The sequence below is a fragment of the Megalops cyprinoides genome, chromosome 8 (assembly GCF_013368585.1).
Source record: "Megalops cyprinoides isolate fMegCyp1 chromosome 8, fMegCyp1.pri, whole genome shotgun sequence".
Classification (NCBI taxonomy): Eukaryota; Metazoa; Chordata; class Actinopteri; order Elopiformes; family Megalopidae; genus Megalops; species Megalops cyprinoides.
Genome location: NC_050590.1, coordinates 31,417,647 through 31,443,398, shown reverse-complemented (window position 1 = coordinate 31,443,398; position 25,752 = coordinate 31,417,647). Strand labels below are relative to the sequence as shown.

General features: G+C 43.7%; 2 protein-coding genes across 4 annotated transcripts in view; one reads left to right on the top strand and one right to left on the bottom strand.

Annotated features, from left to right (window-relative positions):
* Positions 1–2,871, bottom strand: part of b4galnt4a (beta-1,4-N-acetyl-galactosaminyl transferase 4a) — a 125,198-nt gene extending 122,327 nt beyond the window's left edge. Inside the window, exons 1-2 of one of the 3 annotated variants that reach the window (XM_036534766.1) lie at positions 2,811–2,871; positions 719–939 (exon numbers count right to left, since the gene is read on the bottom strand). In XM_036534766.1, the coding sequence (XP_036390659.1) occupies positions 719–860 (142 nt within the window). In that variant the 5' untranslated portion in view covers positions 861–939; positions 2,811–2,871. The other 2 variants (XM_036534764.1, XM_036534765.1) reach the window with 2 other exon arrangements.
* Positions 2,872–10,268: 7,397 nt separating this feature from the next.
* Positions 10,269–24,114, top strand: LOC118781541 (immunoglobulin superfamily member 22-like). Its single transcript, XM_036534492.1, has 22 exons — positions 10,269–10,324; positions 10,787–10,918; positions 11,950–12,086; positions 12,777–12,876; positions 12,975–13,011; positions 13,335–13,512; positions 13,730–13,843; positions 14,185–14,347; positions 15,366–15,641; positions 16,254–16,538; positions 17,005–17,129; positions 17,254–17,395; positions 18,218–18,514; positions 18,820–19,122; positions 19,363–19,536; positions 19,684–19,812; positions 20,216–20,512; positions 20,672–20,760; positions 21,091–21,283; positions 22,422–22,721; positions 23,154–23,480; positions 23,885–24,114. The coding sequence occupies exons 1-22, from the start codon at positions 10,273–10,275 to the stop codon at positions 23,947–23,949; spliced, it is 3,915 nt and encodes a 1,304-aa protein (XP_036390385.1). The 5' UTR covers positions 10,269–10,272; the 3' UTR covers positions 23,950–24,114.
* Positions 24,115–25,752: the final 1,638 nt, after the last annotated feature.

Here is a 25,752-nt window from a genome sequence, read left to right as displayed (position 1 = left end):
CTTAACTCATATTCGGCCATTTGTCAAATTCATTGTAAAAAAAACATTGTGAATTCCAAATCTGCTTCACAAAAAGTGCGCTGGAAGCGATCAAAAGATCTTCAGTTGGAACGGCTGCTCGGTGTTTGTTGGACATGCTGGCTCTACGCCTCTGCTTCTGAGCTTCCCTGTTTGTGAACATCTGTCTTATTTCAACCAGGATTCACTCTGTAGGTAATAAGGTAATTCACTCTGTACTGTAATATGCAAGGAGAAGAACAACCTCTCACACCACATACAAAACAATCATCCTTAATGACAGCTAGTCTGGAGCCCTAGAGGGAATCTAGGGTTTTAGACAGGTGCATGAAACACAGGAAAAGTGCTCAGTTAAACAACCAAGCATTTAACACTTGTGCAAGTCACTTCCTTGACATACTTGACGTGGTAATATTTTAGACACCTGTAATTGTTTTAAGGCAGACAATGATTAACAACTTAGATTAATTTGCATTATTCTGCCTTTGTGTGTAGTTGGCATTGTGACCGAGAGTAGTACACGTTGCACTGCAATACACTTTCCTGCTGACTTTCTCGACAGGGCTCCCGAAAAAGAACTTCTTAACTTCAAGAAACTTGCTGGTAAAATAAAAGTTAAATGAAACTAGTTTTAAAAGTCCACAAATGAATTATTTTTAGGAGAGTAAAAAGCGTGGGGGACCAGTCTCGTGTCGCCTACCTTTGCCGTAGTTGAAATGAAGTTTGATCGCTTTGCCTTGGTTGATGTGCAGATACGTGAACCAGACAGCAAACGTGAGCAGAACCAATAGCAGGAGGAGTTTGAATTGCTTCCGAATTTTCTTCACGGGGAAGCGCAGCATCCTCGCAGAACCATCACCGGCTCAGCCGCGGGAGGAGTCGGAAAGTGGCTGGTGTGTGGTAACCGCTGGTCGGATGGATCTGACAGAGAAAACGGGGGAAATAGCGCTGTCACACACAACGTGCTGTGCACTTTGAGAAAAAAAAAATCAACGGCCTTTCAGAAGAGACGCTCTTTTATCAACAGAATACTTACAGAATACTTACACGTAGGCGGAAAAAAATTTTCAATAAACGCGTGCTAGGATCTATTAATCTATGAATCTATGTTTTGGAACAATATTGTTCTTGGATACGTTATACTTAAATGGAGAGTAAACATGCCATATTCAAGTTATCCTCACCTTAAAGGGCCCTCCCTCTGCGCTCCAGTCATGCTTGACAGAGTGAGCACCTATTAAAGGCTCGTTGACACTCCAGTCTTTAAAATACAGTAGCCCTTTCGAATCACATCAACTGTCTATATCCCTGAATGCTGTTGTTGTCAGACGCTTGTCACCGATACGCACTGTGCTCCCGTACTGAAATCAGGCAGGAAACACCACAAACGGCCGATTTTTAAAGAATATTGGCGTTTGTGTGTGGACGGAAAAAATAGCAGTCCGACCGTAATCTTGTGAAATCCCTGTCGGCTATGCCCTCGCTGACACCAAGACGGTGATTATTTTAACAGCCACTCAAAGCAGGATCATCCTTCGGCTTTAGCGCGTCCAGGCGGAGTAGTGGGTGCTCATCAGGAATCAAGCAGTCTAACTTGAAAAAACAGCGCTGTCGCCACAGAAGTATTAAAATGCTCCCATTCCTTTCACTTATAGCGTCTCTGGCAAACCGATTAATGTATGTCCACATTAAACTCATTAAAGTTCCACTTCAAAGAGTCACACTTGTAGTTCCCTGTCAACTTCAACGGCTACATTTTTAATTTGACTGGTGGCTGTCAGCTGTACACATCGGTGAAGTGTGCACCGTTGCGAAGTACTGTTCTTTTTCATTCACGCGATCAGGTTGCTGTTCTCCAAGTTGAAATCGAACTTGTAAATTCATACATTATATTTAAAAAAAGATTTTAATGTGATCTGCAAGTTAATCAATAGCCATATACTTTATATCTATATATGATTAGCGCTAGCAGATAAATATTTAACATTTACAGAGTGATTTACTGAAGCAACAGGAAACACTTTCTCGCGACTACAAATCCACTATGTCAGCTCCTCATATTTTAAGGTGTCACATTAAATTCAAGCTTGCTTTCATGTGAACCAGTGAAATGTTTTACAGCAACAGATTTAAGCGCATAAAATCGAGCACGTTAAAACATACATGTCCCGGTTCTAACTGCCAAAACAAAATCCATCTGCCGTTTTATACCCATAAATAGGAATTAGCGCTGCTACTCGAAAGCTCACCGCACAGAAGCTGTCTTGTCAGATGTCATTCTGTTTTTCGGAGACATTACAGCCCTCCTTGAGAAGTGTAATGCGTTTAAAATCAAAAGTTGAGTTCAAAATAACACAGCACGACCGCTGCCAGGTAACGACTGAGTTAAGATGCATCTGAACCGCGCAATTTCGCCTTGGTCCATGCGCATCTATATGCGCTGTTCCCAGTTTTTTGCATACTGTTCCATTTTCAGGCTGATCCCTGTGAAGTCTTTCGTAGCCTCCTTTCATAAGCATATGTGCAATGCAGCTCCCGTCAAAGCGTAGACACAATAACAACCAACAAGAAAACGGATGCAGACTGACGTTAAATTAATACTATGCATCCACTGTAGTCATGTTGATTACAATAATATCCGCCCTCGTTCTCTCGGCGTTCTTTTTATTTTACAGTAGTGTGTTCCCCTGCAGGTAAATTGCCTTTAAACAAATAGGAACTCATTCCCTCGCTTGCCAAAAAGAAAAGGCTCCCTCCGGTTTTGCTATCGCTTTCGCTCATGCTTTCTTTACCTCTCCCATGAATGAGCATCTTCACGCTGCCGAGCAACCGAACATGGCAGGAGCAGTGACGGACAGTTACTGCATCCAACCACTGTCTGGAGTCTCGAGAAGATACTGCAATCAATCATAGACAGAGAAAGGAAGATACTTGGAGATTTTATGAGCCCGTCGGGTCAGAGCCGTGCATGACATTTAACTGTGGCGCGTTAATGACAGTGCTAAGCGGGTATCTATAAATGTAGGTGAGCTGAAAATGATATGGGACAGTGTAATTTACTGCTCTGAATTTTTATTGCCGTGAAATTATTTGTTTCCCCTGTGCTTGTGGTCGTGGGATCTACACACTGCTTGAATATGGTGAGGAGTTGCCTGTCATTAACTGAGTAAGACGGAATGCAGTGGTCTAACCGAAACACCTTGTGTACAGTAGTTTTCCATTCAAAACTTTCCTTCCTTAGCACAGTCTGTTGAAAAGTTAATGTGCCTTAAAGAAACTTAGAACGCATAGTCAGCGATTGTGCTCGATAGACTACACGGTAATATCTGACATTGATCAATTTCAAATCAAATTGTGTTGACACTACAAGAACTTGCTATTAGAATTTTGACAACATTAACTCGAAACTAACAGTTAAAAGCATGAATAGGCTAGCCAAAAAAAGGGGTTTAAATTTTATATGCTGTGTTATGTGTTCAACGTTGAATGCAGAATGTCTGCCTCTGAGATAATGACGACTTCAATAATACATTTTTAAGCAACGTCCCTTTCTTGTTTGAGACAGAATTAGGTTACAGCCATGTACGTAAAATAGAAGTACTTTTGCAAACCACCCAGGCAAGCGGGTTCCGATCACGCACAGTGGTGTTTCTCGTGGCACAATGTGGAATATTATAGCGGCAGTAAAGCCGAGAGAGGATTTCAAAAATGGGTCATAGAAGTAAAACATAGATGGATATTATCTGTGGCAGGCCTGCTGTAACTCCGCCCCAGGCGTTCATGCGCATATACTGTTAGGCTCCAATCAATCTTGTCGTCAAAGAAAGTTAAAATCCGTTTTTAATTGTTTTAGTAAATACCTTATTGTTAAATTGATTTTAGCAAAATATAGACATGCCCTATCAAGTGATTGGTTTCGAAACACCTCTTTTTCTGCTGACAGCTACGTGTCCACTTTCAGAAAATAAGTGGGATTAGTCAATGAAGAATTTGACCTATTAAAGCTACGTTTACTCAGTATAGCATGCTCTCCAAAGCGTCGACAAATAGCACATTTGGCAGTGAGAAAATGTTTGGATCCGGGAAATTGTAGGCTATATGACTCATACCAGTCCTTCAGTAAAGCAACCCATTGTGCGTTGTACACATATATTAACACCTAGCTTGGATGACTTGGAGGACAAATAATGACGAATGAATTTCGGACGATCCCTTCAGTTATAGTTGATTTCACTTTGGGAACGGCAAGTTCCATTGGAACAGAAATTAGCAGGCCCACGGATCTTCCAGTAGTGTAGCCTACTCGGAATGCCCTGATCGAAGTGTTTCCTTTAGCACTTGAAGCACTATAACACAACTGTGTTGTGCCCTATTTACTTGGAAATTAATTGGTGCAAGAATGAGCTCAATGTCCTTTTAAGAATAACACTGAATAATTTATGAATGTTTTATGCCTGGTCTCAAATTCCATCGTGGCCACACGAAAAACCAATCTATTTCTGAAGCGCTCACGTCGCAAGTTTGTGTCTTAAACGCTATTGTGAACACTTGAGCGACACCTGTTGGTGAAATGGGGCGACATTCGAAGCCATGTTTTCGGGAAGGCCAGAACGGCCGCGAAAGTTGCGCTTGATAGAGACGTGGATGTTTTTCTTTCCGCTGGTTGAATGTAAGTGTACAGCGCTCGGACGAAGAGCGAAAAATGAATTGATAAAGAGTATTTGAGACCAAAAAATGTGTGCGGTTTATGTACAGTATTTCAACTTTAAATAACGTTAAATGGCCATTAAATTATGCATGTGCAGTGTTACTTTCTTCATCACAAAGATAAATGGATATAGCTTTATATTTTCCACGACGAGTGCATTCTCTTCTTGGTTTTTATCGCATAAAAAACCTTTTCCTCTTATATCTCAAAGAAAAATTCCAGAATAGTTTCAGTTACAGTTAATTCTTATAGTGACTTTTCCTTGAAGGACATAAATAAAGGACAGACAGAAGTCCTGCTTGTACAGTATATATCAATTCTGACTGAACACAACCTTAGTTCTCTCTTTTTCAATTTGGATTCGATGGACATTGCAGTTTTGAAGTTCCTGTTAGCTAGGACACCAGCATGAAGTCCCCATATTACCCAGTGGCAGCTGAGTGATTTATTGCCACAGTCTTGTGACATTGACAACATCATATTCTTCTGGGGACCTGAAAATCCCAACTCAATTTTCTCCCCCTGTTCACCATCTCTGTGTGTCTTAATCAGCCACCTAGCAGTCTTTATGGGTGTCCTATTTATTTATTTATTTATTTATTTACTTGATGGTTTAACATTGCCATGGTATCTGGATGCAAGCTGTCTCACACTCCTGTCATTTCCACAAGGGAGTCTCAGGCTCACAAGCATTTGTCTTGGTAAGGCACTCAAACACAGAACATTTCTCAGATAGCGGGGGAACCTAGTGACCCTGCCATAGACCACAGGAAGTGTACCATTCATGCTAACACTTGCTTCCCTACCAGAAGTCTCCTCACTGCCCCATTCATCTCTTCCCAGCATCCTCACATCCAGAGAGAGCCATAGGGGAGGGCCATCAAGCATCAATCCAGGTTTGGGTGAGTGTGACAAAGTGAATCACAGGAACCTTGGACTGGACTTTTAGAGAGAGATAGGGAGGCTGTAGTCTGGAGGGCAGAGTGAGTAATGGGGAATATGGTACGATAAGAGGGAGTTATGGCAGGATGTAGTTTGTACAGTAGAGTGAGTTTTTGGGGGCCAGGGTGGCACTTAGGTGATTAAGGGTGACCTGGGTTGGTGTGGAGTTAAGCATGTCTACAAGGTGCTCGGGATTTATTTATTTATTGTGTCAGATTTCAGCAGAGTACAGCTGACACATAAAAATGTGTTTTGCTTTTGGTATTTGTCTTAATCTCGTAAAAGGACGGTGAACAGCAGCTGCTCCCCTCTGGAAAGCGAAGCAGATTATGAAGCGTGCCCTCTCTTCCAGGAGGTGGATATTAGACGACCACATGTGAAACCAGCGGAGGAGGGATTAATGCCTCGCTTGTCAAGTGTGCCCCCTTACCTACCCCTGGACCAGCAAGCCTATTACCCTGAGATAGGACTCTATGTTTTATTCAAGTGTAGAATGAAAACAGTGATGGGCGGACATGGGAGTCTGGTGCCTCACTGTAGACTGAAGTTCTGAGGGAGCAAATGCAGACAAGAGCAGTGAGTGTCCGTGCACCTGCTGCAGGCTTGGTGTGTCAGTGATTGACAGCATGTCAGCATGCCCATGTTCTATCTCTGACATGTACCTCCCCTTCTCCCAAATTGAAAACGAATCACAGAGCTTGTGGTTTTCAGTGTAGTGGTACCAAGCGAGGGGAATAGGGTGCAGTTACAGAATGTCTGTCCTTCATATGATAGCAGACAGGCTGTGAGGGTACAGTTAAAGAATATGCGGTTAATGTTGTCATAATCTGCATCAATCAGTGTGTGTGACTTGTAAATTCAGTATATTCAGTGACAAGCTCATGTTATCACCCAGTTTTAATATATGCTCAAAGTCCCCTTTTATAGTATTTTATGATTGCTTTGACTCAGTTTTCACAATAGAGTTTCAATGTGCAAAACGTATAACACAAAATGCCATATTCCTCATTTTTGGGTTCAAAATCCCATATTGTATGAAAAATTAAAACATTGAGTAAAAGTAATTGAGTAAAAGTAATCATAGAATACTGTAATAATATGGTATCCTGGTTTTTCACAGTAGTTTTTTTACACATTAGATGTGACAAGGCTGGCAATGGGAGGTTCTGCATTTTAACGGTGAACAGATTAAAGGTTCGTAAATAGTCCTATCCTCCACTGATTTTGAGCCATGCACATCCTTGTTTAGTCTCCCCGATCACTCGTCCTTGTCCTGCTTTGACTGTCACAGAACTGATGGTAACAGTATAACAGCGGGGTATTGGTTTTCTTCCCTTTATTAATTTGGTGTAGCACCAGGATAAAACATTCTGTTGAAGATAATTGAGGTATCTATGCAGAGACAATTCTCAGTAGAAGCTCATATTATTTACAAGAGTGGGGCTGAAGTTCACAAATCTGTCCCCATTTCTGTGTAAAAACCCTAAAAAGAAAACCAAGAGACGTCGAGAGATGCTGTGGCTGTTAGCACGGTGACCTGATCTTCCACACCCCCCTCCTCCTTACCACAAAATGCAATGTGCCTGCCTTCTCCATAGAAGGCTGCAATGTTAAAAGCTTGGCCCTCCCGTGAGATTCAGGGGAGAAGTCCCTCCTTGTCTCAGGCTGCGCCCACTTCCTTCACCCCTCCCACTCCTATTTCCAACACCTCTCACAGTGTCTCCCCAGGGCTCTCCAAAATAAGGGGCAGCCCGGATCAAAGTAGTCCCTTGAAACAGAAGACCATGCTAATTGTAGCCCTGAAAGGACAAAAGGGGTGAGGTGGAGAGGGGAATCTTTTTTAAGCAAGTGTGCTCATAATGACCTCATTATCTTCAGCACTCTAAGATGTGGCACTGGAGGACTAGTGTGCTGTCCCCATATCAACAACAGTGTTTACAGTGGACTGGTGGAGTAAATACATCAAATGTGGTGAGACTTCTGCAGAGTCTCAACAGGCTCAAAATCTGCATTCACTGCTTCGTTTTGAGTAATCCTCCTCAAATGACAAAAACAATGATGGTCACCATTAATGATGGTAACTCTGGTAAGCATGAGAACTGCAGCCAGTTCACTCTTCCAGATGCTGACTGTATCCTTTTCAATTTTCCACAACCACCTCCACTTCCCCCCTTTTCTGAGAATGCGTTATTGCAGGACTGCTGTTAATCCGATTGACATTATACATATTAGTCAAATAAACATTTGGGAAGCTTATGGTCTGATAGGAATGTCAAAATATGATTTGGATTTGAGCCTTATGGGACACTAAGATAAACTGTTAAGGCGCTGGTCATTAGTGTACACTTATCACAAGTATTACATTTTTTTAGTCTTGCACTTCGTCATGAGTTGCACTTGCTTTTCCTTAAAACACAGAACATTTGCCTCTAAAGAGGTTCAAAACTGACACATGCACATGCATGATTCCGATATACGAAATAAGAATTTTGCATGAATATGGAGAAATAGAGTCACTGTGAGTTACACCTATTCTAAAATGTTGCAGATTATGCAGGGGAAAAATAAACATATTTTAAAAATGTATTAATCAAAGTTAACAGCGTCATAAGTGTCATTTTGAATAGATTGAATGCATCCCTCAAGGTGTGTTCTGGATCAAAAGCATGCTGATTGATGGGCCTGAGACATAAACAGTTGTTCTTAGTGACCATTATAGCAGTGATGAAGGTTCCATGAAGTTTTTATAGTCTCAGTTTTCAACATGAGAAAGCAAACATCATATAACATGGGGTACACAGAGGTGACTGCTGATAGCTAAACTGCAGGCAATGACACTGCAGTAAATATATAGTGGGTGGGCAAACATTCGGTTTGTTTTTTTGACAGAAGATCAACTCTGTGAGCCAGTACCTTCAACTCAGAAACCCTCAGATAATACAATAGGTATGTTGAACTGACTATAAAACAAAAGATAAACAGATTTCACGGGGCTAGATTCTATGGAGAAAAAGTCGACCTTAAAAAACCTTTAAGAACCACTTTCACAATAGAGCATAAACGGTCAGGGGTGTAAGAAACAGGACAGAGAACTCTACTGTACTTGGTCTGTGCATGAGTCTCTGTCCTGAAATATACTTTTCTTCATCCACATGCCCAGGGGGATGTTGGGTATGTAAGATGCTGAGTAGAGACGGGCTGTAGAAAGTCAATATGACCCATGGGGGATGCCCTAATGGCCAGGCCCAGCACTGGCCGGTTCAGGCCCTTATTTGTGCAGCACAGGAACCCAGCAGGTGTTAGTTCCATTCAGGGCAGAGCTCCACAGACTACTGTCCGCTGAGTGAGAGCGAGAGCGAGAGTGAGAAACTGCCGGAACCCCCCAGCAGCCCTGCCACAAATTTGCTTTGGACCGTGTGTGAAAGTCATTCTTAGTACCAGGTACGAGCATCTGTGTGTGTGAGAAAGAGACTGTAGCAGCTTGTACATCACTAACATTGTATGTCAATAACAAAATGCCTGAAAACTTACTTGAGTGTGTGTCTTGAAGTAAATATCAATACACTACAGTTATACTCTGTGTTATACTCTGCCTCACTTGGAAGTCGCTTTGGATAAAAGCATATGCAAAATGAATAAATGTGAATGTAGTTAACATCAAATTTACAATGCTAACATATTTTGAAGTAAATATCAGAGGGAGAAGTGCCCTTGCTTAATTCTATTCCCTGCTGGGCTGTGAGTCAAGGCAGAATCATATACGACTATTGCACTCCTTGGTGTTGCTGCTCATTTCCATTGGAGCTGTGTGGAGCTTAACACAAGGGTTAAGAGTGTTTGAAGACAGGACCAAGGTACACTTGGTTCACTCTTAATTATCAAATGGGCTCAGTCGTCATGTTTAGGTGGGTTGCAGTTCAACAGAGTTTCTACTCATAGACAGGGGAAGGGGAGGGAACTTAACAGAGATTGTTCACAACTCATCTGTTGCCAGTAGTAACCTTGTCGAGCTTTACTCCTTTGCGTTGTGTTCAGAGCCACTTTGGTGTCATACTGAGATGAGGTGTGTGTGCGAGTGATAATTACAACAGAGCGGACAGTCACCACCGGAGCGCGCTCTGTGGGGCTCTGGCCAGGAACATTTCAGCATGCCGAGTCTAACACAGCTAATGGCTGTGAACCTGTTTTCTGAGTTCCTTTTTATAATGGCAAGAATGTGGGGCTATTTTAAAGCGTCTAGGAACCAGCACACAAACATAATTAATCCAAGGATATCTGAACACAATGTCATCTTCCATGCAAATTACTTGCTTTATTAATACATACATATATGTGAGGACATTTTAAAGCTTCTAGAAACAAACCTACAAATCAATCAATTGAGGATTGGAGCATCCTACATTAGATTCCACATCCCTGTGATCCCTGCTGGAGTCAACATTTAGCTATTCACCACAGCCATACCTTGTTCCTTCCCAGCTTTTCTGCACTGCACTCCAAGGCCAAGCATCCCCATGGCAACCAAGATCCTCCAGACCTCCGGGGGCATGATGGAGCAGCGCTCGGAGATCCAGATGTCATCCTCCTCCTCCACCACAGTCACCATGAGCTCCACGAAGCTGCGCAAGGTGTCCCAGACCTCAAAGATTGTGGAGGGTAAGGCGCAGAGTCCCATCACAGGCCCAGCCATGGGTTCTAGCCAAAAGGGTGCAGGGCCTCGGGTGGGGTTCCCCTTTAGAAGTCTCATGTCTGAGAGGATTGCTGCCTTAGGACCGTTTTGAGGAGGGAATTTGTGTTTGAATAGGATGCCATTAAAACTTATAGGTTCTGACTGTGCTCTGATTATATCAGAAATTTTCCCAGCCTTGCTCTCACTTTCATGTAAGTGTGGTAACAGTCTGATCTGTAGGGTAGGCAGGCTGAGGGGAACTGGGCTAGTCAAAGCAAGCGTAGGTCACACCATGGCTATTTGAGGGTGAATATTATACACAGTGAGGCTGGATTATGTTGGATGTTGATTCTCAGAAGCAGGGATGGATAAAAAGGCAGGCATTAGAATGTAATCATGTGTGTGTATGTGTGTGTGTGTGTCTGTGTCTGTGTTTTTGTGTCAAACAGAGCAGTCAGTGCAGCGTAAGATCTCAGCGGTAGTGGAGTCTTTCAGCCAGGTGCAGAAGTCTTTTGAGATCCCACCAGGAGAAAGTGTCCCGGATTTTGAAGAGAAGCCACGCCCCATCACGGCCCAAGAGGGTGAGACTCAATGCTGACATCTGACACCCCCGGCCCCCCTCAATTCTCTACATACCAGCCTAATCACCTCACCACCATCAACAGGAAACTCTCCATGGCAGACTATGAGATCGCTATAAATCCTGTGATTGCCATTTTAATCTCTAGCATTGTATACATGGAGCTGTCCATGCCCAGAGCCACTCCGAGAGGTTAGATGCTGTGCTAGAAAGATGCTAAGGATATTAAAAGGTAACTCAGGTTGGTTCTGTTTGGTTGGGCCTATCATGCATTTACAAAGGCCCTGCAAAGCCCCTTGATTAGGTATGTATCTAGCACCTCAATATAATCATTGACAGATACATTTTGGCTTTCACTTTCTTGAAAATGGATTTCAAGCTGGAATTTTATGGAAGTTGAACCTGCATACCTCACAATTCAGGTGAGCCTGCTACACTGTCACATAGCTAAAAAGGTTGCGTGTGTTGAGCCACTGACAGAAGAATAACAGTGCGAAAGACCTGCAGAAATCACCATATTCATGTGTTTTAGATCCTCTGTCTAGCACAGACAAGCACGTTAACAACTAATTTAAAGTTTATTAAAACTGTAAAGTTAATCTATTCATAATTTCATTATAAAAGAGTTTTCTATTGGCTAGCGTGGAGCATTTTATATTCTTCAACCAAGAACACTCTGTGACCAGCATCTCTGCATGGACAAAGATAAGCGCAGAGGGTATGCCAAACTCCTTAATAAATAGAGGAAAGGAGTATTGTCATCTAATTCTAACTGTAATCTAAATGTATTCAAAATCCTGAGTGTTTGACCAACCCAAGCAGTGGTAGCCCTAACCTACTCATTGCCCTCTTCCTGCGTTCATTTTTTTTTCTTGATTAATAAACAAGCAATTAATTAGGGGTAACCAGTACTAGCTGTGTCATCTGTCTCTTTCAACAGCCAAACCCCTTTCCTCTACTGCTTTGAGCTGGTAAGGGGGGTCACTGGACTGAAGGTGAACAATTATGCACTACGATGTCATGTCTTCACAGGGGACAAGGCCTCCTTCAAGGTGAAGGTGTCAGGGAACCCCAAACCCTCAGTGACATGGAAGAGAGAGAGCGGGAAGCCAATGACAGAGGGGGTTCAGACCTTCTTTGACAGCATCAACAAGCAGCATGTTCTTAAGGTACTACTCCCTGGGGTACCCTAAAAAGACAGCTGTGGTCAGGGGTCAGAGGGACTGCATCAAACCCAGGACACACCTCAGATGGTTCTCCAGATGTGACAGCATGCACCCCATGCATTCACAGCAAATGGACATAAAAAGGGGCTGCTAGATATCCCACAATCCCTGTGCAAAAGGTAGAGTATCACTTTCACCCCCGGTGCAGCTCAAACATGAGGAGGCAGAAGTTTCATCCTACATTTTCAGAGGAAGAATTTTGAGCTGTTATTGAATTTACAGGGATTCCTAGGCTCTCATTAGCTATGGGTTCCATGGCCTTTTGGTTGTCAGGGGTGACAGGGAACGATCAATGAATCTGGTGTGAAGGTAGAAAAATACATAGAAATCCCTTTAATGTTTCTGAGAAGATTTTGTGCTGCATCCCACTCCACCTTTAATCATTTTTAATCCTCCATTAATAAACAATTAACTGGTGAGTACTAACACGTGTATCTCCCAGTGCCATCTGTTTCATGAGTGAGTGGCGCTTGCTTAGTTCTAGCATACACAGGTTGCCTCCAGGGTACTTTGCCGACCTCTACTGCTCTTGTAAGGTATTGCAGAACTGTCAAGACAATGAAGTCTGTTTAATCCAATGCAATGTTATGCAGTGGAAACCCTTTTCATTTTAAACCTCTGAATCTCCTACAGATCAAAGCTCTTACCATGGAAGACGCTGATGTTTACAAGTGCATTGTCTCCAATGATCATGGAGATGCAATCTACTCTATGTCGCTCATTGTCACAGAAAGTATGTACCTGCAGCATAATTTTTGTATTTTAAAGATGATTGTGGTTTTACCTCACTGATCTGCCTCATGGACTTGTTGCAAATGTGCTTTTTTTAAGATCCAGCAATGGACTTCAAGAAGATGCTGAAGAAAAGGTAGGTGACTCTTACAAATCAATCAAAAAGGCTTTGCTCTCTATAGTGAAGCACTATTATTGGTTCAAATCCACCCATTTTGCGCTTAAGACTCACTCTCTCGTCAACAGAACAGTCCTGTCCATTTTGGCTTGAGCACATAGTCCCCTGTATCAATTGACCCAACAACAAATCCAATTAAGTAATTAAGGATTCAATGCTTATCAAACCTACATATGCATCTATGGTCCTCAACAGGGTATAACAACTATTACAATCTTTTTTCCTCCGGGATGGGGATTGACTATTCTTTCACTCAAAGTAAATGATGTCTCGCTCCATAGGAGTGTCCCAGCAGTCAAGAAGGAGGAGAAGAGGCCGATCACAGAGGAGGAGATGCTAAAGATCTTGTCTGGGGCCGACAAAAAGGACTATGAGCGCATCTGCGCCGAGCACGGCTTCACGGACTTCAGAGGAATTCTGAAGAAGCTGAAGGAGATGAAGAAGAAAGTGGATGTGGAGGTGAGCCTCGTGGTTGCTTTGTCTTGTCCTTAAACAAGCAGCCAAAGGTCCTTTCCAAACATCCCCCACATGTTTTCTGTCATTTTTTCCTTCTTCCGCGTACCCTAAAGATTTGCCTTGACTTGTTTGTAGTGCTTATTTTCTGTTGACCGTCTACAAAGTCTGTACTGTTACACCATGTGGGTAAAGGTTTATCCCTTTATCTATATAATCCCAGATGGTAAAGGTTCTGAAGCCACTGGAAGATGTCACGGAAAAGGCTGGTGCAAATGTGGTTCTTGACACTATTCTGGAGCTGAAGGACCCCAACATGAAGATGATGTGGTTTAAGGTACCTCTTAAAGGGGCAGGGAGGGGTTGTTTGAGTGGTGAACGTAACACTTATCAAGTGGGTAGTTGTAAAGAACATTACCCAAATATAACAAATGTAAAATGAAAATCATTAGGTGAAGGTGAATGACTGTGAAAACCAATAAATATTTACTATTTTCTAGTATAATATAGTAATAATTGATAATTGCTCAATTTAGTATATAATTGAGCCTTTTATGTACAGGAGCATGATGATGCAATGCTCCCCAGGCTATGTAGGCCATCAGTGGTTCAGAATGAATTATGGTTCATAGAATAAGCGTTCAGGGTCAGTGTTTGTCTCCACTCTCCCTCTCTCAGGGTACGGAGTTGCTGAGGATCCAGTACTCCCTGGGGAAGTATGAGCTCAAGCAGATGGGAACGAAGTACATGCTACATATCTCTAACGTGAGCCTGCAGGACTCTGGGACCTACACCCTCCAGGTTGGAGACAAGACTCTCTCTGCCAAGCTTACCGTCATAGGCAAGTATTCTCCACTGCTCAGCCATACAACATAAGCTACCACACCCAGTCATGGCCACGCAAGAGGCATTCATATGCGGACAAGCCATAGCATCTGTCAGAGAACAGGCACGGACTCAAGCATACTCAAGTTCCAAGTGGTTTATTGAAATCGTAGGGTAAGTTTGTGGTGGCAGAACAGGCAGGGTCAAAAACCAGGAAGGCAGTCTGAGGCAGAAACAACAAGGAGCAGGAATCAAAAAACAGGAACAGGCTGAGTCAAACCGGGAAGACAGGCAGATCAGGCAACCAAGGCTTGACGGCAGGCAGGGATGAGGTCAGAAGTCAGGCAGAAGTCAGCACGGGATCAACAACAATATATAATCAGGTGGGTACGAAACAGATGAAACCGAGACGAACTGGCAATAAGACAGAGCCAAGCAGGGAATACAAAGAGCTGGGGCTGATGAGGAGATGGGATGCAGGTGGGCAGGCAGGCAGGTGGAGGCAATCAGGAAATAAGGTGGGCGGGACAGGACAGAGAACGGGGCGGGGCCGGAACACATGGGAACTGTAAACAAAAGCACATGGATGACACTGACAGACAGAGAGAAACACCAAAATAACAGCTAGGGGGCCGAAGTACTGACAGCATCTGTGCAGGGAAACTTGACATTTGTATAGTGACAGACAGTAATGTTTTGCCTCAGAGGTTTGCTGTAAAAGGCAGCCCTCCTTTCATGACAACCCAGGGTTTGCAATGTTCATAAAAATGCCTATGTTAATTCGGACATGGTGTGTAAGTATATATAAGTATAGCAATATTTATACAGTATTAATCTTATGAATATTCCACTTAATCCCATATTTATCTGTCCTTTTTCTGTGATAAAACTCAATTTCCACCCTGTGTTCTGGAACATAATCCCTTGCATCTAGAATAGGATTCAATCCCAGATGGTCCAGTTCACAGTTGGGTTTTCCAGAGTGTATCAAGTCATAAAAAGGAGGGACTGTATTCTCTCCCCTCTCCACTCAGATGAGCCGCTGAAGTTCCTGACAGAGCTCAAGCCAATGCGTGTGACAGAGAGGCAGACGGCTGTCTTCGAGGTGCGCCTGTCCAAAAAGTCTGATTTGCCTCTGGTGTGGAAGTTCAAGGGCAAGGAGGTGAAGAGAGATGAGAAGTTTGACGTGACGGTGTCAGAAGATGGGCTCACCTACACACTGAAGATCAAGGATGTGCGCCCCAGTGACACTGGCGACTACACCATGAGCATCGGGGACCTGACAGCCACCGCGCCGCTCTTCATCGAAAGTACGACTTTCCATCTCTCAAATAATATGATATCGGGTTTGCCACACCTTGAGGTTCTCACAGAGTTCTCAGTTTAATTTAAATGTCTTTTCACCACATCTTCAAAGTTTTGTTGCTTAGGTCCTTAAAAAAGCCTTGATACTGAAAAAGAAAGGCTGATATCCACAGAGTATTGGGTGGAAACCATTGGCGATTTTAGGCTTTTTTTAGGGGTGCTCAAGCACACCTAAATTTCATCTCAGCACCCCTAAAAAACTCACGTTACTTACTAGTAATTCATTAAAAGTATTATTGTTGTAAATTAAAATATCATATATAGAAAAATATTAATGTATTAATTGTTATCCAGTGAAATTAGTGATTTAGCAGGGGGATTGAACACTTTTGCAAGGCACTGTATGCATGTCACATTATCATTAGGGGCTGAGCCCCCCTAAAGGTCTGATCCTAGAATCGCCCCTGGTGGAAACATGTAGACATGTAATTATGCTCAGCAACATCAGGCACATTAAAGTGGGCTCCCCCTGCTGGCTGCTACCTGTCCCTTACCCATTGTCTCAAAGGCTGTGATTCCCCCTTGCCCCCCCCCCCCCCCAAACACACACACCACAGGGATCCCCATCAAGTTTGTGAGCCACCTGAAGAATGTGCGTGTGAAGGAGAAGGGCAAGGCCAGGCTGGAGTGTGAGATGAGCTCCAAGGATGTCCACATCCGCTGGCTGAAAGACGGCAGGGATATCACCAATAACCCCCGCTACACCTTCATGCGAGAGGGCAAGCGAGCTGAGATCATCATTGATGACTGTGACCTGGCGGACAGCGGGGAGTATGCCATCGTCTGCACCCAGGACAGTGATGCCAATGAGTATGTCAGCTCCTCCAACCTCACTGTAGACGGTACGGAGCCCTGCCGAAATGCCATCACGTTAACATCAATGGCCTCATACGATTCAGCACAAACTTTTACGGTCATTTGCAAAAACTAATTTCTAGATTGATTGGTGATAAAAGTTTGTCACCTTCAGAGATATGAACCCACAGCTCTCAGGTCCACAATTCACGGGTCCAGACACTTCAAGTCATACTGTATCACACTGTTGTTTTGGTTTTACTCTTAGCTAATCTCGTTAAATAATGGATATGAAAAAATTTATTACTGTTATTCCAATCTCATGCACTATAAGCAGATGTACCACTGGGCTTGATTATACTGGTAGCCATATTGGTAGGTTTATACTAATATGGCTTCTAAATCCTCTTAAGATCTTGAAAAGCTCTTAAAATGCATCATCAGTGGACATTATTCTCACAAAGCCTACAGTTGTCTGTGTGACTGCGTCTAACTCATGTCTTGTGTCACCAGAACGCTTCGCTACAGTGAAGAGTGGAATGTCCGACGTGCAGTGTCCCACTGGCTCCGCCTCCGAGCTCTGTGTGGTCCTGAACGATGAGAAGGTGGATGGGGTGTGGCTGAAGGATGGGAAAGAGGTGATGTCTCCTATGCTACCCCCTGCCACACACACACACACACACACACACACACACACACACACACACACCTGAGATGTGGGAATGACGTGCAGGTCCTGACAGGCTACTCCTCTGCCCACAGGTGACAGACATGAGTGGGATACAGGTGGTGAAACAGGGAGCTGTGCACAAGCTGATCTTCAGCAACGTGGGCGAGGAGCACGAGGGCAAGTACACCTTCAGGGCCAAGGGAGCTGAGAGTGAGGCAGTGCTGTCCATCGCAGGTGCGCTTCAGTGTCCTCATGTCTTCTGTGTTACTCTTTAGTTATGTCTTTATTTCATCAAGAATATAGGCTGCTATAAAGAGGCTTGATATAAGCAAGGGAGAAAAGCAGTGTAGTTGTTTCCTTTAGCGAACGTTACGTTGCTTATTGTTGTATCATAGCACATAAAGCTAACACACCATAGACTGCTTTAAAGCAGGTGGACACCATTTTGCTTATGTTCTTATGTCCATGTCTGAGTGCTGTTAGGTTAAAAAAATATTCAGCTCTGTTAAAAGAACCTTTCCCCCTTCCTACCTAGTTCATGCCTGAAGCTGAGCCATTGAATGATAGCAATGTTTCTTTGTTTCTGTCAATGTTTTGCACTTTGTTTAGCTTTGACAATTTCTTATTTAAAACCACTGCTATATATTACTTATTACACTACTATTAATTGATTGACAATTGAATGTCTGACTGATCTATCTCTTACATTGTATTTGTAGCACATTTCTGCCTAGGTAGTATAGCAGCACTTTACTGTCCCAGTGACTGTATTTGATATATGTAACCTTAGATCAAATTAGTTCTGTCTCGCTACACTGACTTTGTGCTCAGCTTCAGCACTGTCTGCACTGTATGACCTGTACACATCTTGCCCATGTACCTTTTGTTTGCCCACTATATGCACTTTTGTACATCGCTTTGGATAAAAGTGTCTGCTAAATAAATACATGTAAATGTAATGTAATTGATTGATTGATCAGTTGATTGATTGTTTTATTGGTTGGTTGATTGCCTGGCTGACTGACTGATTGAATGATTGGTTTATCAATCCCTCAGACCCGCCAACCATTGACGCCACCATGCTGGAGGTGCTGGCCTCACACCCGGTGACGGTGAAGGCGGGACAGACCGCCACCATCAAGATCCCCTTCAAGGGCAAGCCCCTGCCCAAGGTGACATGGTACAAGGACGGCATTGAGATGACAGAGGATGAGCGCACCACGGTGGAGCGGGAGGCGGACTCTACCACACTGGTGCTGAGCAAGTGCGTGCGTGAGGACAGCGGAGCCGTCATGCTGCGCCTCAAGAGTGACTGCGGTACTGCCATTGCCAACCTGCACCTCAACGTTGTGGGTGAGCCTCGCACCACAAATACCCTAAGATCATGGCTGCTCACCAGCCACTACAGAATCAAGGCCCGCTGAGATTTATGACAATGAAGGGAAAAAATATCCACACTCTGATGTATAGCTCCCAAAATAATTGATTTTATGAGTAAGACACCACCTCTTAAATCACCTAATTTAAGGAGCTGTGCAGGTATTTTTGTATTTTTTCAAACTTTTTGATATTACTGTGAACCTGAGGCAGTTTGAATGTACTGTTTTTATTGTAATCCAAAGAGGTTCATTCTGTTTATGTTCCTCTTTGACACACAGACCACCCCAAGCCACCACAGGGCAAGGTGGAGTTCCTGGAGCGCACAGGCAAGTGCATCACAATGAAATGGAAGGCACCACGTGACAACGGGGGCAAGCAGGTGACCAGTTTTGTCATCGAGAGGCGTGTGGCTGGGAAGAAGTCCTGGATCAAGGTTGGGGAGGTGGACAGCAGCACCACCAGCTTCAGCAACGATAAGGTGGAGGAAGGCAAGGCCTACCAGTACCGCATCCGTGCTGTCAACTCCCAGGGCACAAGCGAACCACTGGAAACTGAGGAGGTGTATGCTGGAGAACCAATTGGTGAGAGATAGCCATCACTATGATTGGTGCATGAAGAAAGGGCAGGCTTTCACAATTTAAAATCTCACAGGGATGTTAATTTAAGTGTGTTTGGGTGCTGGATATTGGCTGGGTATTATCTTCGATCACTGACCCGCCTATTCCCTTGTGATATCCCACTCCCCCAACAAACGCTCACACGCACATACACACACACACACCCACACTCACATACACACACACACACACACGCACACACAGAGCCCCCCAGCACAGTATCTCAGCCCCAGATTGCAGATGTGACCAAGGATGCGGTCACGGTCACCTGGGCCCCCCCTGCCCAAGATGGCGGTGCACCAGTGCTGGGCTACATCATTGAGAGGAGGAAGAAGGGCAGCAGCATGTGGGTCCCAGTCAACAAGGAGCTGGTCCAAGGTCAGCACTCACCTGCTTTCATTATTTCACATGGTCGATGCTGTGACTGCATAGGTATGGTCTCACTGTGGTTAAAAAACACTACACAATTCCCAAGTTACTCTCAAGATCGCAACGCCAAGCCTGAGATTGCTACTCTCCCGACAGACACCAAGTTCACAGTGGACGGGCTGGTGGAGGATGTGGAGTATGAGTTCAGGGTCACTAGTGTGAACCGGGCGGGGCCTGGCGCTCCCAGCACTGCCTCAAACTCTGTCCTGGCAAAGGATCCTATCCGTGAGTTTCTGCAGGAAATGGCATCTGTTTTTGCTCGTTCACTGGTTTTCACACTGCTGCAAGCCAAAGCTTTGTCAATCACTCATAAGGGTACACTTAGTACCCTTATGTAGAACACATGTGCAATACAGTCAGCTGAAAAACAGAAAACAGCTACATTCCCATTAAACAAAGCCTGTTTGTTTCCTTTCCTTCCTTAATTAACATGTACAGCACTCCAAGGACAGTCCACATGCATCTGTGATAAACAGGCATGGATTCAATTTTTCCTCAAAATCTGACACAAGTAGAGAAAAAATAACACTTGCTCTCATTCAAAGATGCAAAGTTTAGGACAAATGTTAGTTGAATCCACGCCACAGTTGGTAACACAATGTCTCTCTCTCTCTCTGTTGCCATGGAGGTGCCCCTGGGCTAGTGAAGGACCTGCATGTGACTGACTCATCCAACTCCTCCATCTCGCTGGGGTGGTCCCCTCCAGAGCAAGGCGACGAACCCTCAGGGTACATACTGGAGGTGCGCCCAGATGACGCCAAGGAGTGGACAAAGTGCACCAAGATACCCATCACTGGCACCAGCTACACTGTGGGAGGCCTGCAGGAGCGCATGAAGTACTTCTTCCGCATCCGTGCTGTCAATGAGGGTGGGGTTGGGGAGCCCATCGAGTTGGACCAGGGGGTGCTAGCCATGCCGCCCCCAGGTGAGTGGGAGGGTCTACCCCCCCCTTAGAGGGGTTTCATCCTACTTTCACTGTTACGTTAAATAAATCAACATGATGAGGGGGACAATTAAAAAGTTATGAAAGAGCCAAGAGGGGTTCGCAGTTCTAACCTCTTGTATTAACCTTCACCCCATTCAGCTGCTCCAAAATTCGATCTCCAGGGCAAACTGAAGAACCAGATGGTGCTGCGAGCAGGAATGGCTCTGTGCATCCATGTCACCTTCACTGTAAGCTCCTCCTCTTGCCATCACACAATCAAGCCTAGCATATACACCTCATGCTAAAGTTCCATGTGGAATTCTAAGTTGATAGTTTGGGTAGAAACTGGCACATGATTAGGCACTCAAAGCCTTGTGGACCAACCCACAGACTTTACCTAAAATACACAACTCTGGCACAGACACACAATAGAACCACTGCAGCTGTCAATGCTGACACTATAAGACAACTGTGGCTGCCATTGATGGTTCTCGAGACTTGTGAAAGACAGAGAGCTGGAGTTCTGCTGGATTAAAGGCAGGGTGGATGGCTGAGGTTTACCTTTTTCTGAACTCCAGGGATCCCCTCCACCAGTGGTGACATGGCTGAAGGATGGAATCCCCACCAAGGGGCGCGAGGCCATCACCAAGGGCAACAAGCACTCCCAGTTCCTCATTAGCTCCTGCCAGCGCTCGGACAGCGGAGTCTACCGTGTCCACCTCCGCAACGACTATGGAGAGGTGCACTATGACGTCAATGTCCATGTTGTGGGTACGCCCCCCTACTTTGAGCTCAACTTACATGTCTTACAAATGTGCTTCATGATTTCACATCACAGCTGTCTAATATTTTCATATTAAACGTTTTATATCTTCCTATCACATGTTTAATATTGTCATATTAATCTAACCCTGCTGTGGAAAAAAGGCAAGTTCCAGATCAGGTTGTCTCCATACACAGAATTCCACAGGCAGAACTGTGAACTTTCACCTGGGATCTCTGTTAAGGTGCTTTGTAACAAATGTCCTTTTACAGTAAAATTACACAACTAATAATTTACACTAATCTTAATCACTATGAATCCTCACATCACATAACATAGTCATGCCTTATGTGCAGAGTCAGTGTCAAGGGGGGGCATACGCAGGCCATGCCCCCCCAAATGCACCCTGTTGGTCATATTTGCATAAGGTTACATTTAGGGAAGTAGTATGCTCATTGGTCTGGTGCTTTGGTGCTACTGGTTTGATTTGTTTGATTTGTTGATTTGTTGTCATTACGTAAAGAAAAGCGCGCGCATAATGTGCAGTTAGCATTAGCAAGTCAGACGGCACTTGGCGCTAATATGTTTCAGTGAGAGTAAGCAACTATCAGACTGCATTGCGAACAGAAATGGATATATATAGTCTCAAATGATTATGATTAGATATATATAATCTCAAATGATCTCATTTCAAATGATGTTCTAATGACTCAATGTGTGTGTGTGTGAGAGAGAGAGAGAGAGAAAGATGTGCCTTGCACATACGCTATATCTTGTGCAGTGTGCGTGCACAGTGCAGCGTGTGTGTGTGTGTGTGTGTGTGTGTGTGTGTGTGTATGTGTGAAAGAGAGACTTTACACTATGTTTTGAAATTGGAACTGGGTTGGTGTGTTGGTTGTTGACGGCAAACTCATATTATTATATACTTTATATTATAAGCATTTACATCATAGATTGAGTTCTCGAACAGCAGTTTGTGCGTCCCCGCGGTTACCCTAATGCCCCCCTATTAGATTTGTTCTGGCGCCGACTCTGCTTATGTGAAACCATCGCAAAACCAAAGTTTTGGGTCTGTACACTGATGAACTCGGATCTAAAATGACTTTGTCTAAGCTTGTGTGTCTGATACCTCCTGGTCCTGCATAGATTTCCCACGGTCCCCCAGGAATCTGCAGCTGGTGGAGGAGGTGCCGGGGACTGTCACTCTGCACTGGCAGCACACCCCCGACTTGGCGGATGACGAAAATACTCACTACATCATCCTGAAGAGAGACACCAGCACAGCCACCTGGTTCACTGCTGCCGACCGTGTCTTCAGCAACAAGTACACTGTCACTGGCCTGCTGCCTGGACGCAAGTACTACTTCCGGGTCATCGCCCGCAACAACATTGGTGACAGCGACCCCCTGGACTCCAAGGAGCTGTTCTCCATCGCCAAGGAGAAAGGTGGGTGGAGGGAGGGAAGGAGAAAGTGAATGAGAGGTGAATAAAGGTCACAAATGGGTCACCCTTATCCCCCTTATCCCACCCTGCATCTGTCGAATAGTATGCATTTACTGTAGAATATATTGCAGTTTTACATTTGAAAAAATCATTACACAGGATCAAGGTTAATCAGTGGCATAGCATTCTGACATATTGTTTTAAATAACCAGTTCATCATTTAACAGACGGTGCTCTCTGGGGTTACCTATCAAGCAGAAGGTTATGACACATAATACAAAAACTAAATCTAAAGAGAAAAAATCACAGTGGAATTTATTAAACCCATACAACATTATATGATAGAGTTGGTTACTGTGCAAGGGCAGTGATGGGGTTTGGAGTGAATGCTGACCGAATGTGGTCTTACCCCTGTGCCCTCCACTACTCTTGCAGAGCATGTGAGCTTGAACATGAAGGAGTACAAGGCCAAGGAACGCTCCGTGAAGCCTGAATTCATCCTGCCCTTAAAGGACCACGCAGTCCGCCGTGGTTATGACTGCACCATGAGCTGCGCCTTCCTGGGCAACCCCCTGCCGCAGGTGTCTTGGTACAAAGGCGACGTCAAGATCTCTGAGAGCCCGCGGTTCTGGCAGACCACTGCCAACGGGGTGTGCACCCTCACCATCCCAGTCTGCAGCGCCAAGGACAGTGGGGACTACACCCTGGTCTTGGAGAATACGCTGGGCAAGGCCCAGTGCAAGTGCAACCTGGTCATATTCGGTATGTACTGTTGTGGACTGGGGACCACAGCCTGATGCTGGACAAATATCACCAAAACCTCTTTTGCTTGGAAAGAGAGAGAGGGGCGAAAGAGCAAAAGAGGGAGTATGTGAGGGAGAGGGAGAGACAGCAACAGAGACAGAAAGGTGGGAGGAAGGAAGAAGAGACAGGGACAAAGAGACAGAAAGAGGAAGGGGGTAAGGGGAAGAGAGAGATAGGGACCAATTGATGGTCCTTGATGGTATTGTCATCTTTTCCCAACAATCCTTTTATTTATCATCATTTTTTCTTTTTTTGTGATTTTTGACCTCTAGGTTACTTTTAGGATAATGTGATATATCTTAATACTGTTCACTCTCTGGCGTGAGTGCAACTTAACATTTAACTCTGGTTGTTGTTGACAGACAAGGATGACAAGAGTCTTCTGGAAAGCCTGACGGATGCCAGAAAAGGGAAGCACATAATGTGAGGAAAGATATGGTCAAAGGAAGACAGGGGGCGTTGTTGTTCCCGCCCCTTCCAACAGCCTAATCCCTTAGTGTTCCCTTCAAAAAAGGTTCCAGTCTTCAGTGGTTCAGATCTGAACTTCATATCCTTTCCCTCTCCCCATTGTCATACTGCATCATCAGGCAAGTTATCCCAGATAAGAGGGCAAAATAAAGTCTTAGGTAGCTCATAATGAGTCTGTGGCCTTCCTCATTCCCTGCAAATATTGCCAAAACAACACAGAGCCTCCTTTGTTTACAATACAGTCATGCTTTGGCAGAAGGGGTAAAACTTTAAAAGTGTTTGCTTTCATATGAAGCTATATCCTGAGAACCATAACTGAATGAGTAAAAATAAATTGAACTCTGTAGAGCTGGGTGTAACAACCCTCTTGTCTAAGCAATGCTGTTGTCAGGTATATATTTACCTGTCATACATCAGTCCCTCATACAATGTATATTAATAAACACACACACACACACATTTAATACACTTCCTGTGAATTTCCAGATGTTGGAGGTTAGGAGGAAAAATATTGTTTGTTATATTGTAACAGTGTAGCTTGCAAAAAAAATACCACAACACACACACAAAAATATATATTTAATTGATTTAATATATCTTTCAACAATTTGACAGGACACCAGACAAAACATCAAGTAAAAACAGAAAAATTATCCCTGCCAACCACACACTTCAGTGACACCAGTAAATAGCACATTTTGCAGTTTTACTTAGGAACTGACCAGCCATATCCATAAAACAAATGGTTTGTGAGCACTGGTAAAAAATATAACCTAGATATAGCTAACCTAGATTGTCAAAAATGTTATGTCTGAAATACAGTGCGCTGTTTATTCTTTAAGCACCTTTTGTTCTTGTTCTATCTGAGCACAAACTTAATGGCACAGTTGAACTAATGAAAATTACATTTTGAGCTGCAGACACTGTCAGGAGAAATCACAACCAGGTCGTCCTGACCAATCCCATTCCAGAAGATTAGCACAATTTCTTTTACTGTCTGGCAATCAGCTCACTTCCAGCATCTCTATCTGCGTAAAACTGACAAGACACAGAGACTGAAAAACGCTGTGCATCTCATTATATGCATATCACAACAAATGTTAAACATTGAATAGTATACACCACCTTAAGAATTCTGCACTGATACAATATTTTACAGTACATAGCTGGGTTGCAATATCATTTATGAACAGCAGAGGGCAGAGTTGTTCTCACCCAAGGCCTTTAAGGCAGTTTTCCTTGTGGTTAAGAATAACTACATTCATTCTTCCCCAACCACAAGAGAATATATTATTAAATAAAGGCTAGGATTGTTGTTACTTTGTCTCAAGTTGGTGTCCCAGTTATATTTTACATCAGTAGCCTTAGCATGGAGTTATATTAGCATGCCTGCATTTTGCATACAAAAATATTGTTCTGTATTTAACAGGACAGCGCTACTGCAACAGACACAATGTACAATATAAATATAGTGCTATATATAGCCACCTAAGTCAGTGTACCATGATACACATCTATTCCCATGTTTAATATGGAGACCTCATCAAATGGGCAGCTGAGTCTGATACTGTAACCTAGCTCACTTGAGCATGAAAAAGAACAAAGAAAACAGTTATTGGTTGCATTGTACTTGCATTTATTTCGCATTTAAACTTTATTTATCACATTCATAGCAGTTTCACTATAGGTAAGGAACAATATGGTCCTTTTAAATTATTTTTTTCTAAACAACAGTTTTGAAAGAAACAAAACCACGAGTGAA

Coding starts and splice junctions, on each gene's coding strand:
- LOC118781541 (XM_036534492.1), top strand. CDS start 10,273: ATGAGCTCCACGAAGCTGCGCAAGGTGTCCCAGACCTCAAAGATTGTG. Junction 18,515..18,819: donor CCTGCACCTCAACGTTGTGG/GTGAGCCTCGCA, acceptor TTTGACACACAG/ACCACCCCAAGCCACCACAG. Junction 21,284..22,421: donor CGTCAATGTCCATGTTGTGG/GTACGCCCCCCT, acceptor GGTCCTGCATAG/ATTTCCCACGGTCCCCCAGG.